The following is a 19136-nucleotide window of genomic DNA, read 5'->3' on the forward strand; positions in this document are numbered from 1 at the left end:
CTTTTGCTTTGCTTTGACTAGCTTCGTTGGGTGCAAAAGCTGTAATGTTAGTCCAAAATCATGTCAAGACATACTATCTTCTTCCTACAGAAGCCTATTGTCTCGATTGTCTCCATTATCGTCCAAACTTACTGAATTAGCTTCTGTCTATATCTAGATCTATATACTATATATTTATTTATTTACTTACAAAGCACGTATCATGTCGTCCTCTATTGGCATTTGCAGCCAGTTCCTCATACACATACTAAGGGCCAACTAGCCTTTCACCAAAGACTACATACAGTCCCTTGTCTTCCAAGCCTTGATTCGTTCTGGTAGCCTCTCTTCGACTCACTCCTTCATCTCACTCCTTCCACTCATTCCTTTACTGTTATGCTATATTCAGTGATGCTCGTTCGCTAGAATATTTCTTTGTTCGTTCCGTCTGCCAATCCACTGTTCCGAACGTTGTCCGTTTCTGTTGTCCGCTGGTCTTATTGTCTCACTCTCACATTGACTCCTCTATTTCCATTCACCCTCACTCCTCGCTCCTCATTCCGTTATCCCACTCTTTCTCTCTCCACCTCCTTTGACCAAAAAAATTTTCCGTCATATCACCTCTCTCGTTGCTAACACCACTACACAGTCCAACCAACAGAATCCACCGATTCCACGTCTCTTGATAATTCGGGGTACACTGAGCATAATCACTTTCCGTAGCAGCTCGTTTTTCCATCTACAAATGCGTGCTAGCAAATAAATAAATTAATTAATCTTTGCTGTACACTGTTTTCTTAGTACCGTTGACAACTTCTGGTTATATATGACAGTGATATATATATTTATATATATATACTCTTGGTAATCTGTAACTTTGACGTATAACTTATCACCACTTATCACATATAAATTGCAATTAGATACCCACCATCACCTTCTCTACAGTTCCCACACATTAGCTTGTTTGGCCAACTCCCCTGCTTCCGTTTTTCGACACATCGCCATGAGTTACGACCCGATACACGATACATACACCCCCTCGTCAGCCACTTCCGCTGGATCACCGGCTTCTAACGGCTCAGGCGACGCCAATGGATCGACTAATGCCCAAAGCCCTGTTTCCGAGCCCTCAAAAGTGCCCAGCATAGCGGCCATCAACAACCCATCGTCTTCATCTGATACCATTACTAGTGCTGGCTCAGCAACATCACCTACATCAAGCAGAAACCCTCTCTCCATCGCCACATTGGTATCTGCTCCAGCCCCAAAGACGAACTCAATTTCAAACCTAATCAATTCCACTGAGGCTGACGAAGAAGAGGAAGAGTATGAGACCGATGCCAACATGTCAATTGCCCATGTCTCCTCTGTCAACTCGTCTTCCGCTCACGAAAGCAACGGAACAGATAGCAGAACGGCCTCCGGAAAGAAAAAGAAGAGAAAGTACACTAACACAACTATTCCCAAATGTCGCCACTTGAAGAAATCTGATGGTGAACCATTTTGGAGAAAAGACATTCAATATGACTTCCTTCAAGCATTGTTTGATGATGAGACCGCTTGTTTCACTAATACTTTCCCACATTGCGATGTCCCTAATGCAAACAACAACCCCAAAATTCCATTTTCAGATCTTTATATTCGTACTTTGGTCGAGTCGAGCAAGTGCTCCAAGATATTAAAAGAAAGACTCATAAAAGATACTGACTTAGGAAAATCAGTTAGTAAAGTCTGCTTACTCGTTAACGCTGGTCGTATGAACACTACTATTAACTTTGTGCCAGAAATGAGATCTACATTGAGGACTTACCATTCCATTCCATCCCTTCAAGCAGACCCACAGTATGGAGGATCTAAACCTTTACAGGACACTCCTAGATTGAAGTCAATCTTGAAAGCAGTATGTGAAGATGATAACATTCCAAAGGATTTGGACGAGATTTTGGACCTGCCAGCAGAGTCTAAGCCTAACACTAATATTATACAAATCATTTTCTTGTTGAGTAATCATCCACATGGAATTGCATTCCACGACACAGATAACTCCTCTAACACTTTTATGGAGTTCTTCCTTAATTCCAAGATTCACCCTAAAAATAGAGCTAGGCGTTTACTTTGGTTATTATACACTTATCTTGAGACTGACTTCAAACCGGAAGATCTCGAGGAGAATCCATTTGGTAGTAAAACTATTCCAGAAGTGGAATACATACCAGAAGACTTAATTAGCGATTTTGATAAAGATACTGACTACGAAATTGAGTACTCAGAGAGAATGTTCAAAACGAGGATAAAGTACCTTAATGATGAAGAGCACAATTCCACTCCAAAAAGAGGAAACAAGAGCAAAAAAGATAAAGAAGCAGCAGAAGAAGAAGCTTCACTTCACGAGGAAATCGAAGCAGACGAGCATCATGATGAGTCGGAGGTAAATCCTAGAAAGCGTGTCCATTCCTCAGAAGACTCAGGCCCCAAAAAGAGAAAAAGTAAGAGAAATGCAACTTTACATCAAACTACTGTCCCTTCGCCATTGACAAAAAATGTTATTACTTTTTCAGTGGAAAGTGTGAAGAAGGATGATATTGATGACGCTCATGGAAGTGACTTCTTGAAGCACCACAACTCTAAGCTTAAATCTAATATAGACGCTATACAGTTTCCAATCAAGGACCTAGACATACTCCTACACGAGTATGTGCCTTTACCCGACCTTCCAAGCCAACCAAATGAGCACTTGTCTGTTGTAAATCTCAATAATTTGGTTGAACAATCGAGACCCGTTGTCCGTTCGGTTCGTACTTCGTCCAAAGCAAGTACTGCTTCATTCAATAAGAAAACAACCATTTTGGGTAATTGGCTCTATAGATATTTCCGCTACAAGAAATCAATTGGTAACAAGTTACTTGGAATGGAGTGGGAGGATATTAGATATGATTTAGTGAACGGACTTGAAAACTACATCTATCAACAATTTGGCAAGTCCCTCAAAGTTAATGAGGTAGCCCACGATCCAATAGACGATGCTGAACAGACACTGCCCATTGCAAAGGAAAATGAAGTGGCCGAGATCACTCCAAAGAAGGAAGATGATTTTGGCTTCAAGTATTTACCAGTCCACGATTTCAACAGATCTAACGAAAAGAATACTTATATATTACAATTGGCCACATTTTGTAATGATTGGTTTGTCAAAAGAGTTAAAGAACAATTGAAAGATAAGAAAGCCAAGGACTCTTTCAAAATCTCGTTCAATTTAGATCAGGATATTGTTGATATTCCTGAACTAAAGTGAAGAGAAATTGCTCAAAAGTTTACGAAATACCAAATTATAGATTGCAACTAAAATACATTTTTATACATATACATAATAATACAAGAAAAGTTATATTCAATAACTTGATTAAGACATTTTTGCTAACCAGCTAATACAACCAGTGGCGGTATTATACCAAACACATTCTTTAGTATTAAACCAAAAGCGCTGACAATTCCATATTCTTTAGATAATTTCACAAATAGCGAATTGCAGTCTCTAAATACTCCAACCTTATCTTCGCTCTCGTCCTCGCCGGAATATATTTGCAATTTCAAGTTTGAACAGAAATCAGCTGTAACCTTGTTTTGAACCTCTATTATCCAGCTTAACCTTATAATAAATTTGTCAGCTCCTCGTTTAACCGCAAATTCTAGACTCTCTATAGGCTTTAAAACCGCAAATAACCTAATGTTGTCCTGGATCTCTTCTGTTTCTAGGAAGTCCGAATACTTGTCCCCATCGCGTACCAATGTGGGATACATTCTTAATAGCTTGTAGAGAATGGATACTCTGCGATGTAGAAGAACCGAAAGCGAATTAAGCCCAAACATTATTAAATTGATCTTTCGTTTGGGTAGATAATTTTTCATTAAGACATGAGTAAACGAAGGGGAAAGAATGCTTAATGTTGTTAATGAAGGTGAAGATTTTCTGGATAAGACAGCATCACCTACAACTATTTCCTTGAGTGCTTCAGTTTGGGTATCAATTAGTAACTTGAATTGTATTTTGAACAATAATGGCGATATCAATACAAATTCAATTGTTCTGATCAATTCGTTATTGCCATTATAATAATTATTGGTCCTTATTTTATCAAGTTCTAAAAATGGCATGAATTTCCTTATCATCTCCAATCGTTCAGTCCAGTTACTGGATGGTAACACATTTAAGCTCTTCAAGATCGCGTCATCGTCATCTTCGTTGTTTAATGCAGCTTGCTGATTTGTGTTTTCATTCGAATTAGTTTCTGTTCTTGCTACGAAATCTGATTCGTTCTGTTTCAAAAGAGCTTCCAACGTGCGCTTATTATCTCTTCTTCGCTTTTGATCCTTCAAATATTTAACCTTTGCTCTGAGATCTTCTACGCTTGCTTTTAGGTCCGTTCTTTTCTTTAATGTGTCGTTTAAGTCCAGCTGAAGAGAGAGCTTCAAGCTCTGCTTCTCGAGAAGGATTTCCACATCACTCAATTGAGCGAAGGGCGTCAAATGTGATGGTAGTGAAGTGGAATTTTGGCTCTGTGAGTCGCTCTCACTCGTGTCGCTGTCTGGAGTTCCGTCATTATCTGCGGTGTCTTTATCATGCCTCCGTTCAACATGGTAATCCTGGCTAGTAGAAGTTTGCAAGAATGCTTCGTTGTGGGAAGTTTCATCGATATCGTCTTGTGTTTCTTCTTGAATTGTTTCTGTTGTCTTTCTGACAAGCACCAGTGCTGCCAAATTCAATCTGGAGGTTTCAGGTAATCCGTCATGTTGTAAGGATTCAGACGCTGGTTGGTTTGGAGAGGTTGAAATGAGATCCGATAGAGACGTTATGTCTTGAATGTTACTCATGATTCATGAGAATGGTAATGCGCATGTAGATGACTACGAGCTTGTTATGACTAATTGGCGGTGAGTTTTCGCTGTTTTCTGCAATTATATTATTCCTTTCAGTATCGAATTTCAAAATGATAACCTTGTAGATCTCATTAACTACCACTACAATACCAAATCTCTCTCTACTGGTAAACAGTCTACTCTTAAAACAGTACACAACGCGATCTGTACTCACTTTACAAGTGAAGCGCGCGTATTCCCAGGCAGAAAAAAACAAAATAAGAAAATCAGAATATCACTGAATTACTACTGTATAGAATTATAGAATCATAGAAGAAGGGATGGGTTTTGTTTGCAGCTTCTCAGTGGACACTCTCCAACTTGAAATTTGCTGATGGAGATAAAAAGGTTTGTGAAAACTCTAGTAAAAAAAAAGGAGAAAATAAGAAAAAAAGAAGGTTAAGAGTGAAGGAAAAGTGAACAAGCAGTAGTTAAAGGGCGAGAAGTGAGAGGAAATATAGCCAAGTAGTTTGTTGTGTTGTATGCTGGGGGATGGAGAGAGGGACGGGTGAGCTTGCTTAGTTTAGAGGGTTTGTAATTTTATTTGAGATGCTAAGAATAGGTTCTAAATAAAATTGCAGCAATTTAATAAATGCAAAAGTGACAGAAACTGAGAAGTGCCAAACTGAGAAATGACATACTTATTTAAGACATACTTATTTAAGACATACTGACAAAAGACAAACTGAGAAAACGACAAACTGAGAAAACGACAAACGAGAGCGAGCAGTGAGAACTGAGAACTGAAAACTGAGAGATCTTTTTTCTGTTAAAACTGTGCGATAGTAAAGAAGAGCATTTGGAGTGCAAACAATTTGTATTATATAAGATGGATATTTTTGCAGTGCAAACAAATAGATTTGTATTCGGTTGAATTATTCTGTATTATATTTTGCATCACATTGCTTGTGCTACCATCATAAACTCATATTATCTCGCAACAAATACCATCTAGCCACAAAACTCACAATGGTATCCGCCCCAGAATTGAAAAGTGTATGTTATTTTAAGGTGTTTTCCATCAATTCAATCATATACTAACATCTCTTCTAGTACATGGATAAAAAGCTTTCCATACAGCTAAATGGTACAAGGACTGTCACAGGCACATTACGAGGATACGACGTATGTACAATATTGAGAATAGGCGACAGTAATTCCCACTGACTGGGAAATACAAAGAGGTCGAGGCTCTTTTATTCAAAAGGTTAATACTAACATCAAGTTTAGGTCTTTTTAAACATAACACTAGCAGATGCTCTCGAAGTGCTTCAAAATGGTGAAAAGGTGAACATTGGCACAATAGTACGTATAAAATGTCTCTAAGCAGCCTGGATTGCTCCAGGTAAATCCAAATATGGAGCTTCTTTTTCGGTTTTCATACTAACTCCCCAATTTAGGTCATCAGAGGAAACTCCATAGTTTCATTAGAGGTAAGTCTACTTTTACATTACTATTTCTCGTTGGAAAAACAACGACTTCTACGTTTCGATACTAACACCATTCTAGGCCCTAGAAAAGATTTGAAAGTTCATACTACATTCAATCTAAACGTGTATAGATGAATATCTAATAAATACTATTTACAGAGATATCCTTTTGATGAACTCCAATGAATCACTTAAAACCATGGTAAAATTCTATTCTATGATCAATCAAAACGCTTACACATTTCCACTCCCTCGTTCTTGAATCCTCCTTTCTCGTAAAACTTAACATTATGCTCCGAACAGTCCAATATCACCTTGTAACATCCTAATTCCTTGGATAATTCGGCCAAATGTGCTACCATGGTCAGTCCCAATCTTTTTCCTTGTTCACTTGAAGCAACTGAAATATCTTCAATATGGCCTACCAGGCCACAACCGTGGATCAATTTCTTCTCTACTAACAACATTCCTGTGGACACAACGCTTCCGACGGAATTGGTTATGACGTATGGATGGTAAATGCTCAGGTTGGCTTCCCAATGCTTAAAAAGATCTGAGAACTGTGAACTCGAAATCTCGCCTACGGTAGTTAACACCTTTAATGTGTCGATGTATTGGTTATCGTAGTCCGATTCCTTCAACTTCCTTAACGAATATCCTTCGGGTAACGTCATAATTGCCAACCTAGTTTCTTTCCCCAATTCTTTGAACTTCAGAAATGAAAAGTATCAATATTTCTATTGATAGTAACATCATCTTTTAGCATCAAAATATTAAGAATTCCAAAACATAATCACCTTCCAAATCAGGACAAATGGAAGGGTCACGTGCACAAGACACAATCTATTACTTAACAATTATAACTGAATAATTGTAGTTAGTAAAGACCATCAAGAGTAGTAGAGGATAGGTTCCCTCCATTCTGGTTGTTTTTGGTGAAAATACTCTTTGCTGTAGTAATACTTCCACCACCTTGCCCTTATTTCTATTAATCTCAATCAATTAGTTGGCAATTGCACGGCGCTACCACATAATATCTTCTAGGAACCTTTTTAATGATTTATATGACAGTAAATTACAATAGTTACGATAAATCCACTTTAGAAATTTGCTTGTATTAATACATTATCTCTCTATGGAGGAGAATCCCCTTGAACTAACTCATAAGGGCCAGTAATGCTGAAGTCTGAGTCATTTATTTTGTTTTGACTCAGTATATCCAATTTTTTTTAAGAACCGTCATCATAATAATATTAATGTAAATCGTTGAATCATACCCTCATAATAATTAAAAAAAAAGTAGAGAGAATATAGTTGATGTAATCACTCATTCTCCCACATGTGGATGGTCGTCTAGACATTGGGATATCATGTCTAAATCCCATCTCTTCGTAATATTCTTCTCAAGGCATCCGGAAATGATATCATATAGCCACTGGAATTCTTGTTTATCCTTGCGGTCTGCCCATGATTGCTGCAACTGTACTAGTTCGCGTTGCCTTTGAAGATCTATCAAAGATGGAGACTGTATCATCAAACTGGCAGGTAAAACTTCTTCCGTTTGCTCAGAATGCTCAATTTTTTCTTGGAAAATCCATTCCAATAAGCATGCCTTCTTCAAATCCTCTCTGTTATACTTGCCTGCAAAGATGATGGCACGAAGTCTTGGTTCATACTGATGTTGAAAAGGAAGCTTTCCAACACACATAGTATACATCAATACACCAAGAGCCCAGATATCAGCCAGTGGGCCTAAAGGAGGCGGAGAAGGTGACAATAACTCAGGAGAAGCATAAGGTAAAGAGCCAATATGGCTATGTGGCAAGTCTGAGTCAATTCCATCCTGATTCTCAGGAGTGCTCTTGCGCTTAAAATCAAATTCCCTCCATTGTCCTAGGCTTGATTGTGTTGGCGTAAGATCAATGGATTGCAACGAAGGCCCATGAACCTTCAAGAAGTGCGATATTCCAATTCGGGAATCATCTTTAGACTGCAAGTCCAACTTCAAAGTGCTGTCTGTATCTCCTCCATGATATGGTTTCCTAATTTCTGTATTTGAGGACTTACTCCTCATCATTAATGACTCTTCGTCTAACATACTTTGGTTAATTCCATTGTGATTGGGGAGATATCTTGCGGAGGACTTTCTGCTCAACCTAGATGTATATGCTCTAGCCATGCCGAAGTCACAAATGATCATCTTGTGCTTTTTATTCTCATCTTGCTCAACTAGTACGTTCTCTAATTTCAAATCACCGTGAACTATTCCCTTTTCCTCATGCATATACATTAAGGCCTTGACAATTTGACGTGTACAGTGAATCACTTCAAGAAGTCTTTCATGCTGTCTCTCAATCAGAAATTCTAATGGACCAGTGGTATTCATTATTCCGCTATTGAATTGGCCCCATGATGAAACTAACTCGAACAATGTTCCACCGTAAATTCTGTTCGTGATGCAAAATATAGCATTTTCAGTTTCTAAGTGTTTTAGGAGTGGTAAGATATTATCGTGGTGTAATTGTTTCCAAATAGCGATTTCCTTCTTGAAAACTTCTAATACCTTCGGATTCTTGTGCTTTAAATTGTTGACATCTGCTCTAGATGGAGATTGACTTCTAGGCGAAGGACTTCCATCAAAATCTCTTACAGACTTGACAATCTTTATTGCTCTAACTGTTCCATGCCTATCAGTACACTCTCTGATTGTTCCCCAAGCACCAAAACCAATTACCTTCCCAAGCTCATGCTCCATTACAATGGCCCCTTTCTCGTCTACATTTTTCTTAGGTTGGAGTTCGTGAAGCTTTTTCAAATCTGAAGTTGAAGTACGAGCTAAGAGCTTTCCCGCAATTGTATTGAAACTGTTCATTCTGGGTCGCCTGACAAAGCTTCCGTTGTTCGAGCCAATACCACCACTTTTTGGAGTTCTCCCAGAGCTTGTTGAACTCCCTGGCCTATCACTTAAGTAGTTCTTCGCAAATAGAGAAAACTGTGAGTAGTCAATAGATTCGGAAAAGGATCTCACTAACTTTTTACGCTGGGAATAGGGCAAATCATTGAAGTTTTGAGGTAGTGAATTAATAATCCACTCATAGTTAATGTCACCAGTTTCTGGATTGACAATCGACTTCTGCTTTTTCTTTTTAGGATCCCCATCGAACTCATCATCTTTTGACTTGGACTCTTCTGACAGAATTAGCGTTGCTGTACTCTCATTGACGAGGTTGCTGGTATTCAAACTATCTTCACGCCCTTTACCAGACCCTGTCTGGTTCCTTTGCTTCATATAATCGTGCAACTTCGTGAAAGAGTACTTGCTCTGTTGGTTCTGATTTCCTAAACGAATTGGCTGTGGGGCTACTTGGGCATGCAATTGGTTTAGATCCAAGTAAGATGCATCTCTACTCTGTGGTGTATTTGTGAGACTTGTAGTTGTTGATGAATTTGTAGATGCTTGATTGTGCTTAAAATTGTAAACTTGATTGTGAGGCTCATTTATATTACTGAGATTATGATCTGAAATGTTCTTATTCCACCTATAGATCATGTCAGCAAAGTTGAGACCTGGTATGTACTCGTCTTCTAAGCCGATTACTCCATCGTTGCTGTCATCCATAGCCTCGTCATGAGAACGTGAATAGATTTTTGTTGGACTTTGAGTTTGATTTCGGCTGTTTGACTCTTGCATTAGACTGCTGAACGTGTTATGCCGATTCAAGTCATAAATATCTTGTCTGTACGAAAAGTCATTACGTGGAATATGTGGTCTTATCTTACCATCGTCATATAACCTGTGGCCTGTTTCCAGGTCGAAGTTGTTCTTCTCTGTCTCCGAATACCTTCTAGTGAGTTTGTAATGGGCCAATTCAGCGCTTATGCGATCATTGAGGTTACCAGCATCTGTAGACTGAATCTTATTTGGAGATGTCATGGCAATGCTTTTGCCCTTACGGACTTTTAAGAGGTTGGCACTAAGATTAGATTGGGGGCCACCACTTTCTGGCGGCGGTGTCGTCTCTGACAACTTGGGGTCCGCTATGAGGTTGACTGTTGAAACCTTCGGCTGGGATTTGAGTGGTATTTCCATTGTAGGTATATAATATTCGTCGTTTTGACTTGACCTTTAGATTAATATCCGGTATTGGGAGAAATGAAGGATAGTTCTATAAAGATAGATCTGGATCGATATAATGGTGATATTGATGAAGAGTGATCACGAATTCTATGTTTGTGGTACTCAAATAGTCCAATTCGAACACAATTGATTTCTTTCCCTCTGTGAAATGTCCGGAAAAGCCCACCTTCCTGTCGTAATTACGGGATTTCTGGGACTTCCCACTACGCTTCGTTGCTTCTCTGAATAAGGTTTCTTTCTCTCACAGAAACTTTAACGAGACTGGAGAATGGGTAATACAGTGTACAGCGTTTTCTGGCTTTACGTCACTAGCGGTAAAACTGACACAAATAGAAGATTGCTGGCGCTTGAGACTTTGCAACCTAAGCTTTGGTCAACAATAGAAGCCAATACAATTGTACACTAGAAACAGCTCTTAATGTAAATGGTTTAAGCCTACTGATGGTTACCAATTGAGTCAGGCGGAAAAATAAAGTCGTGGTCGTGCATGACCAGTGATGACTCCAAAAATCCGCAATACGTGGGGAGAAGTTGGAGGCCGATAGAGGGGTGGTAAGAGGAGAGAGAGGAGGGTTAGTTTTTAAGGGGTAAGTTTCTATCTTCTTGTTGTTGTTGGTTGCTTGAGAGGTGTCTTATATTGGGCCTTATTTTGCTTTAAGGGGATAAATACATTTGTAGGAAAATTGGGGTAGTTAGTGGTATGGTGTCTTGTAAGGTTGGAGATCAGCATTACAACAAATATTTGATGGGACGCAAAACTGTTGCTGTTGTTAGTAACGACGGTAGTACAAAATGAGTAGCTGCATGGAGGATGTCAAATGCGACGTAAAATTCTGAGTGACTGGATGCATTTGCGACATTACTCACTCAGTGAGAGCTTTCCAGGATACATTGAGGTCGTAGGTTTGTTTAAGAAATTCGCAGCCGAACATCGAGGCTGTGATAAGCGAGCGATCGGTGCATTTGAAGTGGGATGGAAACATCATATGGTCATTTTCGTAGTCTAGATGATGTCTAGGCGATGTCTTGATACATATGAGGAAGAAAACGGCTCATAGTAAATCTCAAGATGCTTTATTGTAAATGAGTGAGATGAGGTGGTAGTTGTACTGAGAACGGTGTATGGTCAGCGCATCTTTAGGCAGCATGCTACTGCGAAAAATATTGTATGTATTTACAAAGGAATACTTAAGTCCTGCGATATACGTCTCTTACCTAAACTTACAAATTTAAAGTAACCAATTGTCTTATTTATCCTTCCTATATACTATACTGTCTACTGTTTAGACATAATTAATGGGTTCAAGAACAGCTCCGAAAGCATGTCAATTGCATCGGGTCTGTTTTCGTGGTCAATTTCAAAGGTCTTCTTCAAGAAGTCTTTTGCTTCAGTGGTACACCATTCAGGAATTACTGGTGTGATGTGGGTACCGATTTTAAATATCGCTTGCATTTGACTGAACTCTGGGAATGGGTGCTTGCCGGTAAACATTTCCACAATGAGGCATCCCACTGACCATATGTCAGCTTTCTTGGTGTAAACTGTTTGCTTGACCACTTCTGGAGCCATCCAATAAACTGATCCCTGGAGAGATGCTCTCCTGCCAGCTTTCTTGCTGTCTTGAGTATCATCATCTTCAATATTATTAACCTTCTTGGAGATACCAAAATCTCCAATCTTCACAGTTCCCTTAATATCAATCAAGATATTAGCTCCCTTGATATCTCTATGGATAATATCTTCACCATGTAAGTAGCTTAGACCAATTAATACTTGTCTGATGAAGTTACGAATTAAAGGTTCTTCAAAGGGACCATAAGATTGTAGCATGGATTGAACAGATCCACCTGGAACGTATTCTAAAAAGATATTGAGATAGCTCTCATCTGTGGAAGCGCCGTAGTAACGTACAATGTTTTCATGATTTAACAGCTTCAACAAAGTTAACTCGCGTTGCTGCTCCAGCATGAGCCTCTTGTTTTCTTCTAAGTTGGCACTTTTTGTAGGTAAAGGTATTTGCTTCACGGCCATCAATTCACCAGAAATTGGGTTCATACCAAGATAAACACTTCCAAAACTACCAGCTCCAATTCTTGCTCCTTTCAACCAGTTCTTTGGACCATCTTCCGAAATAGTATCTAAACCATTGAAACTCTCTTCTTCAGCGTAAACATCGAAGAAGTCTTCGCTTTCATCTGAATCTGATTCCACGCTCATAAGTTCGATTCTTGAATTTCTGTTATTCGACAGCCCAGAAAGATCTACAAAACTGGCTGCAATCGAGTGTCTCTGTGGATGTAATGATCTTCCATTGGACCCCACAGATATGAAAGATCTCGAGTCATTGGGGCCACTTGTGTTTGAATACACAGAAGGAGGCTTGCTGAAAATAGATTGGTTGTCATTAGAATTAACTGCCTCATCTATGGCGGTAATATTGTTCACCATCACATCTCCAATAGTTCTACCATGTATGTGTCTTCTTGGTACTGGAACCTGCTGTTCAGCGGAAGCCAAAGATGGTGTCCTATGAGGTGAGACCATCGTGGAGTTGCTGGCCATTGATAGTCTTCTGTTTACAGATACATTGCTACTGCCATAACCGCCGGATTGAGAAGTAAGGCTTTGTGGTAAGTTGAATCTTCGGGAAATCCGTACGCTATATCTCACAGAATTTCTAACTGTGGCCTCTAAATCCTTCTGTCTAGTGTCTGGAAAGTATTCGGCCAAATTTGAGGAAATTAACTCACTGGGAGGTCTCTGGCCAAAGAAGTTACGCAAAGTGGGTCTCTTGTGTACATCCTTCCTTTGGTCAGGAATGTGGTATTGGCTCAAGTTCTCCAGACTCAATAGTCTTGAATTGTAGTGCCTATCGTACTTGAGTAAAATACGCCTCGATGTCTCGATGGCAATGTCTGTTGGATATTCATTCTTTGGACAAAGTATGATTCTGTGCTTTTCAAGTCTATCTGGAGAATAACAAATCGTGACTAATTCCACATCAAAAAGAACACTTACTGGGGGGTCTTCCTTGTCGCTGCTAGTGTTATTTCCATTATTACTGTTGCTTCCGTTATTAGTTGTAGAAGTGTTGTGGATGTAAGTGTCGTAATCGGTTTCTTGCAGCTTTATTCCGAGTCTCTTCAATACTTTACGTTTAATAGACTGGGCATTGAAACATCCGGTGACATTAACTCTTTTTGTTGTACCATCTTGTAGGATGAAAGTGATGTTTTTATTTGAGTCCTTGTGCTGGTGGGATGTTGAACCTGCAAAATTGCTACTAGAGCTGCTGTCATTGTTCAAAGGAATTAGGGTAGCCGAATCAGCTGGTTTTAGCCCTCCATCCGGATTATTTCCATCTTTTACTCGGTATAGTGTCTTTGCCTCCGGGAGTGCTTGGCTCAACTGTAGATTTACTAAGCGGAAGAGCTCATCGACACTTACTGCGCTTGCTAGTCTTTCTGCCTTCAAGCTTGAGATGGCAAGTTCCAACCTTAACCGATCACCCAATTTGTTGATGCCCAACTCCTTTAGGGAGGCAGTGTCCAATTCGGGGAGAAGGTCAAGGGTTATTCCATGTTCGACAAACTTCGAGTAGTGCTGCTGGCAGTCTGACTTCACGAGCCACTGCTTCAATTCCCTGAAGTCTCGGTAAGCGGTAGTGGCCTCATACGGTGGTACAGAGAGTTCTGACTCGGTCATCTTGGGCTGAGGGAGTATTTGAACAAAATCCCGGTGACTTCGCAGCTGACCACTATCAAGTGCTGCTCTTTGGAAGTATAAATGCTATGCTGGTGAATTCTATGGTAGACAAAGGGGAGAGGTTGATATTTATGCACCCAGCCGTCCTTGAAATTTTGGGGCAGTTTCATACAACAATGCGCTTAGCATCGAATGTATACACAGTCTTAAGGTATAGACTTAACACGAGCAATAGCGAGGCGAGATGAGGAGGATGAGTGCCAGGAACGGTGCAGATGAGAAATACGAGCATGTAGATGCTACAGAGAGAGACAGGTGTGGTAATAAGTTCTGTGTGGTGCGAGATAGAACTATGTAAAGTAGGTGAGGTATGGGTTACGTGTGGGATACGTGTAGTGTATAATATATAGGAATCAATGGTAGAAATGAAGGTATAATTGGGTGTAGATATGGTAGTGTAGGTAGAGGAAGTAATGGCAAATGTGGTAGTAATGGTCAGAATTTGGTTGTAGAGTAGTAATGTAGTACTGTAGATATGGTTATAGTTTTTTGCACTGTCTAATAATATGTATATATTTTATGCTGCTGCTGCTGAAAGGACTATATAAGCAATATTATGTAACCGGCTCAACCACTGTACGTCTAAAGATGCTATGTACGGCTCATTATTTCTGGTAATTAAACTGTCGCTAGCGTAAAACTAGTTAGATAGTAAAGTGCGTGAAAAGTTCAATAGTTCGTCAGATCTGAGTCTGTGAGACTCTTGGTTCGAACATACCAGATCAGCTCTGTCAAATCGATTAAAAAGTCACTTCACGACACAGCATGTTGCATTGTGTGTGGAGAAAGATATGTTAGTGATTAGCGAGACGATACGACACATTCACTAAGCGAGATCATGTGACAATCAAGAATGTGTCGCGTTTCAATGTCTTGTTTCAAAATGTCATGTGCCATATTTGTCGAAAATCTACGACATGTTAAGTCTGGTTTTTGCAACTACTTTCTGAAGATGTCATTTATTGTAAGCGCTCCAACGAGTCATTCTCTTAAAAATACAGATATTTCTTATTAATTAATTAAATAGCAAACACCCAAAGTTGCATGGTATTATCTATAGTTAGCCATCCTAAGCGAAATTCACTACCTTTCCTCCTTGCACAATGGTTTGATGGTCAAGAACAGAGTCAGGGTTGTTCTCTGCTCTCTTCCAGGTCTTAATCTCTCCGTTAGCAGTGTCAATGTCAAAAACACGGAATCTCCTGACGTAGCCTCCATATCCACCATATCCACCTTCTCCAGAACCTCCGCCGTAACAAAGCCACATCTTGTTCTCTGTTAAGCCGTCCTTATCCTGAGTATCTTGGAGACAATAATCGTTGCAATGATCATGGCCGACGCTAACCACTTTCACTCCGACTTCGCTAAAGACTGATCTTCCTCCAGAGTTATATCTTGGAGCAGTGACTCCTTCCTTTTTATCGCCAATATAAGGCTGCTGAAGGTTTCTATATTCTGGTAATGGAATGTGGAAAAATGCCATTGATAAATGTATCTTTGAGTACGAAGCTACCGCCTTCTCTATACTGGCAGCTGCTTGTTCCACCCAGAGCAATTGACTTTCTTTAAGCCAATCATAACCTGGGGTAACCTTGGGATTCTTTGAATATTTATGTGAATCCAAGAAATACAAAGATAATGCAAGATTACGTGAAGATGGTCCTTCCACTGTCACCAAGTAATTCCCGTACCCTTCTACTTCATCCGCGCCTAATGCAGCCATGGAATAAGGTAGGTTAGCTGAAAGGCCCATGATTTCTTTTCTACTCAAAGATCCTTCATCATCATGATTTCCCAATGTAACAGCGAAAGGAATCTTCCTTTGTACAAATGGGTTGAGAGCTTTGAAGAGAGCTGTTTCTGCATCTGGGGCAGCATCTCCAAATACTTGATCTCCTGTTAGTACCACAAGATCGGGCTTCTCGATGTCCAACACTCTCTCCAAAAACTTCAACGTTCTTGGATCAGCTTGACAACCCTTTGCGGTGCTTGCTGGGAACGGATCTCTACATTTGCCAACACCAGTTGAGAAATGCAAATCTGCCACTTGTAAAATCTTGAACTTGCCATTTTGGTTAATCTTTAAGATTGGCTGATATTTCTTATCTTTGTAATCCTCCTTGGTTCCACGTCTGAAAGTCAAATACGCCGGCTTATCCGGTTGAGTAGCGACTCCTGTCAAAGGATCCTTGATTAATTTCCAATTGGGCCTGGGTTCAACTGCATCTTCTCCAAATAACAAGTCAATTCCCGTTATGGCTTTTATGTTATTAACTGGTCCGTATTTGACCCAGATACCATGAGACTTATATTCCCACCCCCTCTTCTTCAACTCATCTTTCGTTGGGATAATCATAACCCTGTCAAGCTCCTGTCTACTCTGTGCCACTTCTCTCTTCTCCAAGATAGTGTCCTCTACCTTCTCCTTAGGTTGCTTCTTTAATTGAGCAGCTTTTGGTTTAGATTTAGCATTTGCCTTCTGTGAGAGTTCTTCATCTGTCTGGGCCTCCTCAAATGCTTCTTCCGCTTTTTCTTTCAGGCCAAGACTTTCCACTTTATTTTCTTCGCCTTTCTCAGGAGACCCCTTGGCCTCTTCTTGAGTAGCTTCTTCTTTTTGTTCTTTTGCAAGCTTTGCCGCTTCCTTTACTAAGGCTTCCTCCAGGTCTTCCGCTTCTACGGGCTTTTTTGATTTTACTGAATCTTCATTCAGCTTTTTTGGAGAGTCTGCACCTTCTTTTTCGTCCTTGGTATCTTCTGCTGCTACGGGGTTTTTTGACTTTCCTGCGTCTTCTTTCTGTTCCTTTTCAGGCTTAGGAACTTCTTCTGGTGAAACTTCTTCCAGGTCTTCCGATTCCATGGGTTTTTTGGATTTTCCTAGCTGTGGATTCTCTTTGTTTGCCTTTGCCTTGAACTCCTCTATCTCCTTTGCTGCGTTAGATTCTTCTTTTCCGGCCTTCTCGGCATCTTCAGGTGAAGCTTCCTGCTCGGGTATTGCTTTATTGCCTTTCTTGCCATCACTGGGGTCAGGATCTTGTGGTGGTATGTCCTCTTCAAATTCCTTCGCTTCTGCCTTACCATCTCCTTTCACTTTTGCGTCATCGGCCAATTTCTCATTAGCCTTATTTTCTTCTTCTTGTTCGAGTTTAGTATTCATGTCGTTGATTTTCTTGCTGGCGATATTGTCTTGGTCCTCAGTGACCGCATTAGTTTTTTCTCCATGGTACTCTTTTCCAAGCTCTTGTAATCTGGCATGATCTACATCGTCGAATACGTTTTGTGCATGGAATTCTTCAAGAATGTGAATAGGAATTTTGGACTTCTCGTTGCCCTTGATCTTAGCGTCTTTCTGAGGGTTTGCTATGGCGATATCCACGATAACTCTTCTATTAACCTTTTCGTCGGAGTCTTTATGACCCTTCGAGGCTAGTATCTCCGAATCGGACGCGTCGGAATTCAATTTCTTGTAGGAGAAGTATTGTTGTCTGAACCAAGATGAGCCCAACGAGAGGTCTTTCTCCACCTTGACCCATTCACCAGCGGTTCTCAAATCTCCTAACTCTCCGGTCCAAGCCAACGGTTTTCCGCAGCTCTCCTGGTTTGATTTGTAGCTGTAGCAGTTGTTTATTGACACATCAATGACGTACAGATCAGCTACTGGCTGGAAGAATGAAGGTGTTAGGCTTTCTGGAAGGTAGTCCTGAAGCTTGATGATGTTCTGGCTATTGGCGATCAAAAGAAGCACCACCGAGATTACTATGAAGATAAACACATAACCTAGCTGGCGCACCCATCTTCTGGGAAGCCCGAACATACTGCTAAATTGCTATTTGTGGTCAGGACTATGGCAGTAACTGAGATAAGAAGAACTGTCTAAAGATCTATATATTTATTTATGCTGACTCTCAGTGAATTGCTTAACTATGGGAGGAGAACGGCCTGTATCCAGTGTGGCACTAAGGAATAGATGGATAGTAAGGATAAGTAAAGTACGTGCAAATGATAGTGCCTTTTACAGAGGGGAAGAAAAAAAGAAGATAGTATTGAAAATGACAAGTTGGAGACGGATTCAGGGGACTTGACTGAATTGTAGATTACGAAAATTCCCGGAAACCACAAGGGGTTGTTGGCCCTTTCTGTTGAGTGTCTGGTGAAAAGTCGGTGTGTGGAAACTCTCACTGACAAACGGCTTTATTAATACATGTATCTATAGCGAGAAAATGAAATTTAGTCGTGTATGTGGTGCTGGTGGCAGGCGGCCCCAAAAGCGTTTTTAATGCTAGAGAGAGATGCGATTGTGGTGGAAGGGGCATGGGTATGGTATTTTATTTTCAGAGAGATAATGTTGATTATTGAATCATTCAATTGTATGAACTTTATTTAGAGAAACAAAATATAATATAATTACCTCTCTGTTTTACATAGGAGAATCGGAATCAAAATGATGTTATAAACGGGACATTTCTTGGTATGGTTATGACTGTGCCAAATTGAAGTATACATCTACCATGAAGAGTGTGCCGCATAAAGTAGCTATACTGTCCCTCGCTGTTCCTCGCGCCGGCGGAGAGAACGCAGGAGAATACGCACAGCAGATGCCGATGCATGGAAGGTCTGTAGAACTATTGTCGTAGGTATTGTAAGGCTCTGAATTAAACAAATTACACTGATACCAGATGACAATTGTCTGATCACAAGACAAAGAATCTACAATCTTCAATCTACAATTGTTACCTCTTCTAAAACTCCATTTTAAAGAAACCAATAAACTGGTTTCTAGTGTATATTTAAATGTTTTTTGAACCTAAGTTTTATATTTCGCTTCAAAGCGAACCACATATTTTGTAAGATCCATGAGTCAATTGGTAGTGACTTCAAAACGTGTTATTTGACAATTGTACGAGTAAAA

The 19136-nt window shown here is 40.0% G+C and overlaps 7 protein-coding genes across 7 annotated transcripts; 2 read left to right on the forward strand and 5 right to left on the reverse strand. All coding sequences in view use genetic code 12, as the record gives it.

Annotated features, from left to right (window-relative positions):
- The first annotated feature begins 545 nt into the window (after window positions 1–545).
- On the forward strand, window positions 546–3364 carry RJT20DRAFT_125493 (uncharacterized protein). Its single transcript, XM_064916505.1, has one exon. It carries the CDS (start codon window positions 986–988, stop codon window positions 3272–3274), a length of 2289 nt encoding a protein of 762 aa, XP_064775741.1. The 5' UTR covers window positions 546–985; the 3' UTR covers window positions 3275–3364.
- On the reverse strand, window positions 3365–5090 carry RJT20DRAFT_125494 (uncharacterized protein). Its single transcript, XM_064916506.1, has one exon. It carries the CDS (start codon window positions 4849–4851, stop codon window positions 3397–3399), a length of 1455 nt encoding a protein of 484 aa, XP_064775742.1. The 5' UTR covers window positions 4852–5090; the 3' UTR covers window positions 3365–3396.
- A 587-nt stretch (window positions 5091–5677) lies between these two features.
- On the forward strand, window positions 5678–6489 carry RJT20DRAFT_125495 (mRNA splicing protein). The gene is made up of 5 exons (XM_064916507.1): window positions 5678–5892; window positions 5950–6021; window positions 6127–6201; window positions 6297–6329; window positions 6406–6489. Exons 1-5 carry the CDS (start codon window positions 5866–5868, stop codon window positions 6421–6423), a joined length of 225 nt encoding a protein of 74 aa, XP_064775743.1. The 5' UTR covers window positions 5678–5865; the 3' UTR covers window positions 6424–6489.
- GNA1 (glucosamine 6-phosphate N-acetyltransferase) lies at window positions 6490–7063 on the reverse strand. The gene has a single exon (XM_064915694.1). It carries the CDS (start codon window positions 6998–7000, stop codon window positions 6548–6550), a length of 453 nt encoding a protein of 150 aa, XP_064775744.1. The 5' UTR covers window positions 7001–7063; the 3' UTR covers window positions 6490–6547.
- A 311-nt stretch (window positions 7064–7374) lies between these two features.
- On the reverse strand, window positions 7375–10874 carry RJT20DRAFT_125498 (protein kinase). The gene has a single exon (XM_064916508.1). It carries the CDS (start codon window positions 10414–10416, stop codon window positions 7654–7656), a length of 2763 nt encoding a protein of 920 aa, XP_064775745.1. The 5' UTR covers window positions 10417–10874; the 3' UTR covers window positions 7375–7653.
- Window positions 10875–11658: 784 nt separating this feature from the next.
- STE11 (mitogen-activated protein kinase kinase kinase) lies at window positions 11659–14601 on the reverse strand. Its single transcript, XM_064916510.1, has one exon. It carries the CDS (start codon window positions 14168–14170, stop codon window positions 11741–11743), a length of 2430 nt encoding a protein of 809 aa, XP_064775746.1. The 5' UTR covers window positions 14171–14601; the 3' UTR covers window positions 11659–11740.
- A 698-nt stretch (window positions 14602–15299) lies between these two features.
- Window positions 15300–18041, reverse strand: RJT20DRAFT_92952 (phosphoprotein phosphatase; the record flags this gene model as incomplete). The annotated part of the gene is made up of 2 exons (XM_064921456.1): window positions 15300–16664; window positions 17049–18041. The coding sequence occupies 2 exons, from the start codon at window positions 18039–18041 to the stop codon at window positions 15300–15302; spliced, it is 2358 nt and encodes a 785-aa protein (XP_064775747.1).
- Window positions 18042–19136: the final 1095 nt, after the last annotated feature.

Source organism: Scheffersomyces xylosifermentans (genome assembly GCF_036884685.1).
Source record: "Scheffersomyces xylosifermentans strain CBS 12540 chromosome Unknown RJT20scaffold_2, whole genome shotgun sequence".
Taxonomy (NCBI): domain Eukaryota; kingdom Fungi; phylum Ascomycota; class Pichiomycetes; order Serinales; family Debaryomycetaceae; genus Scheffersomyces; species Scheffersomyces xylosifermentans.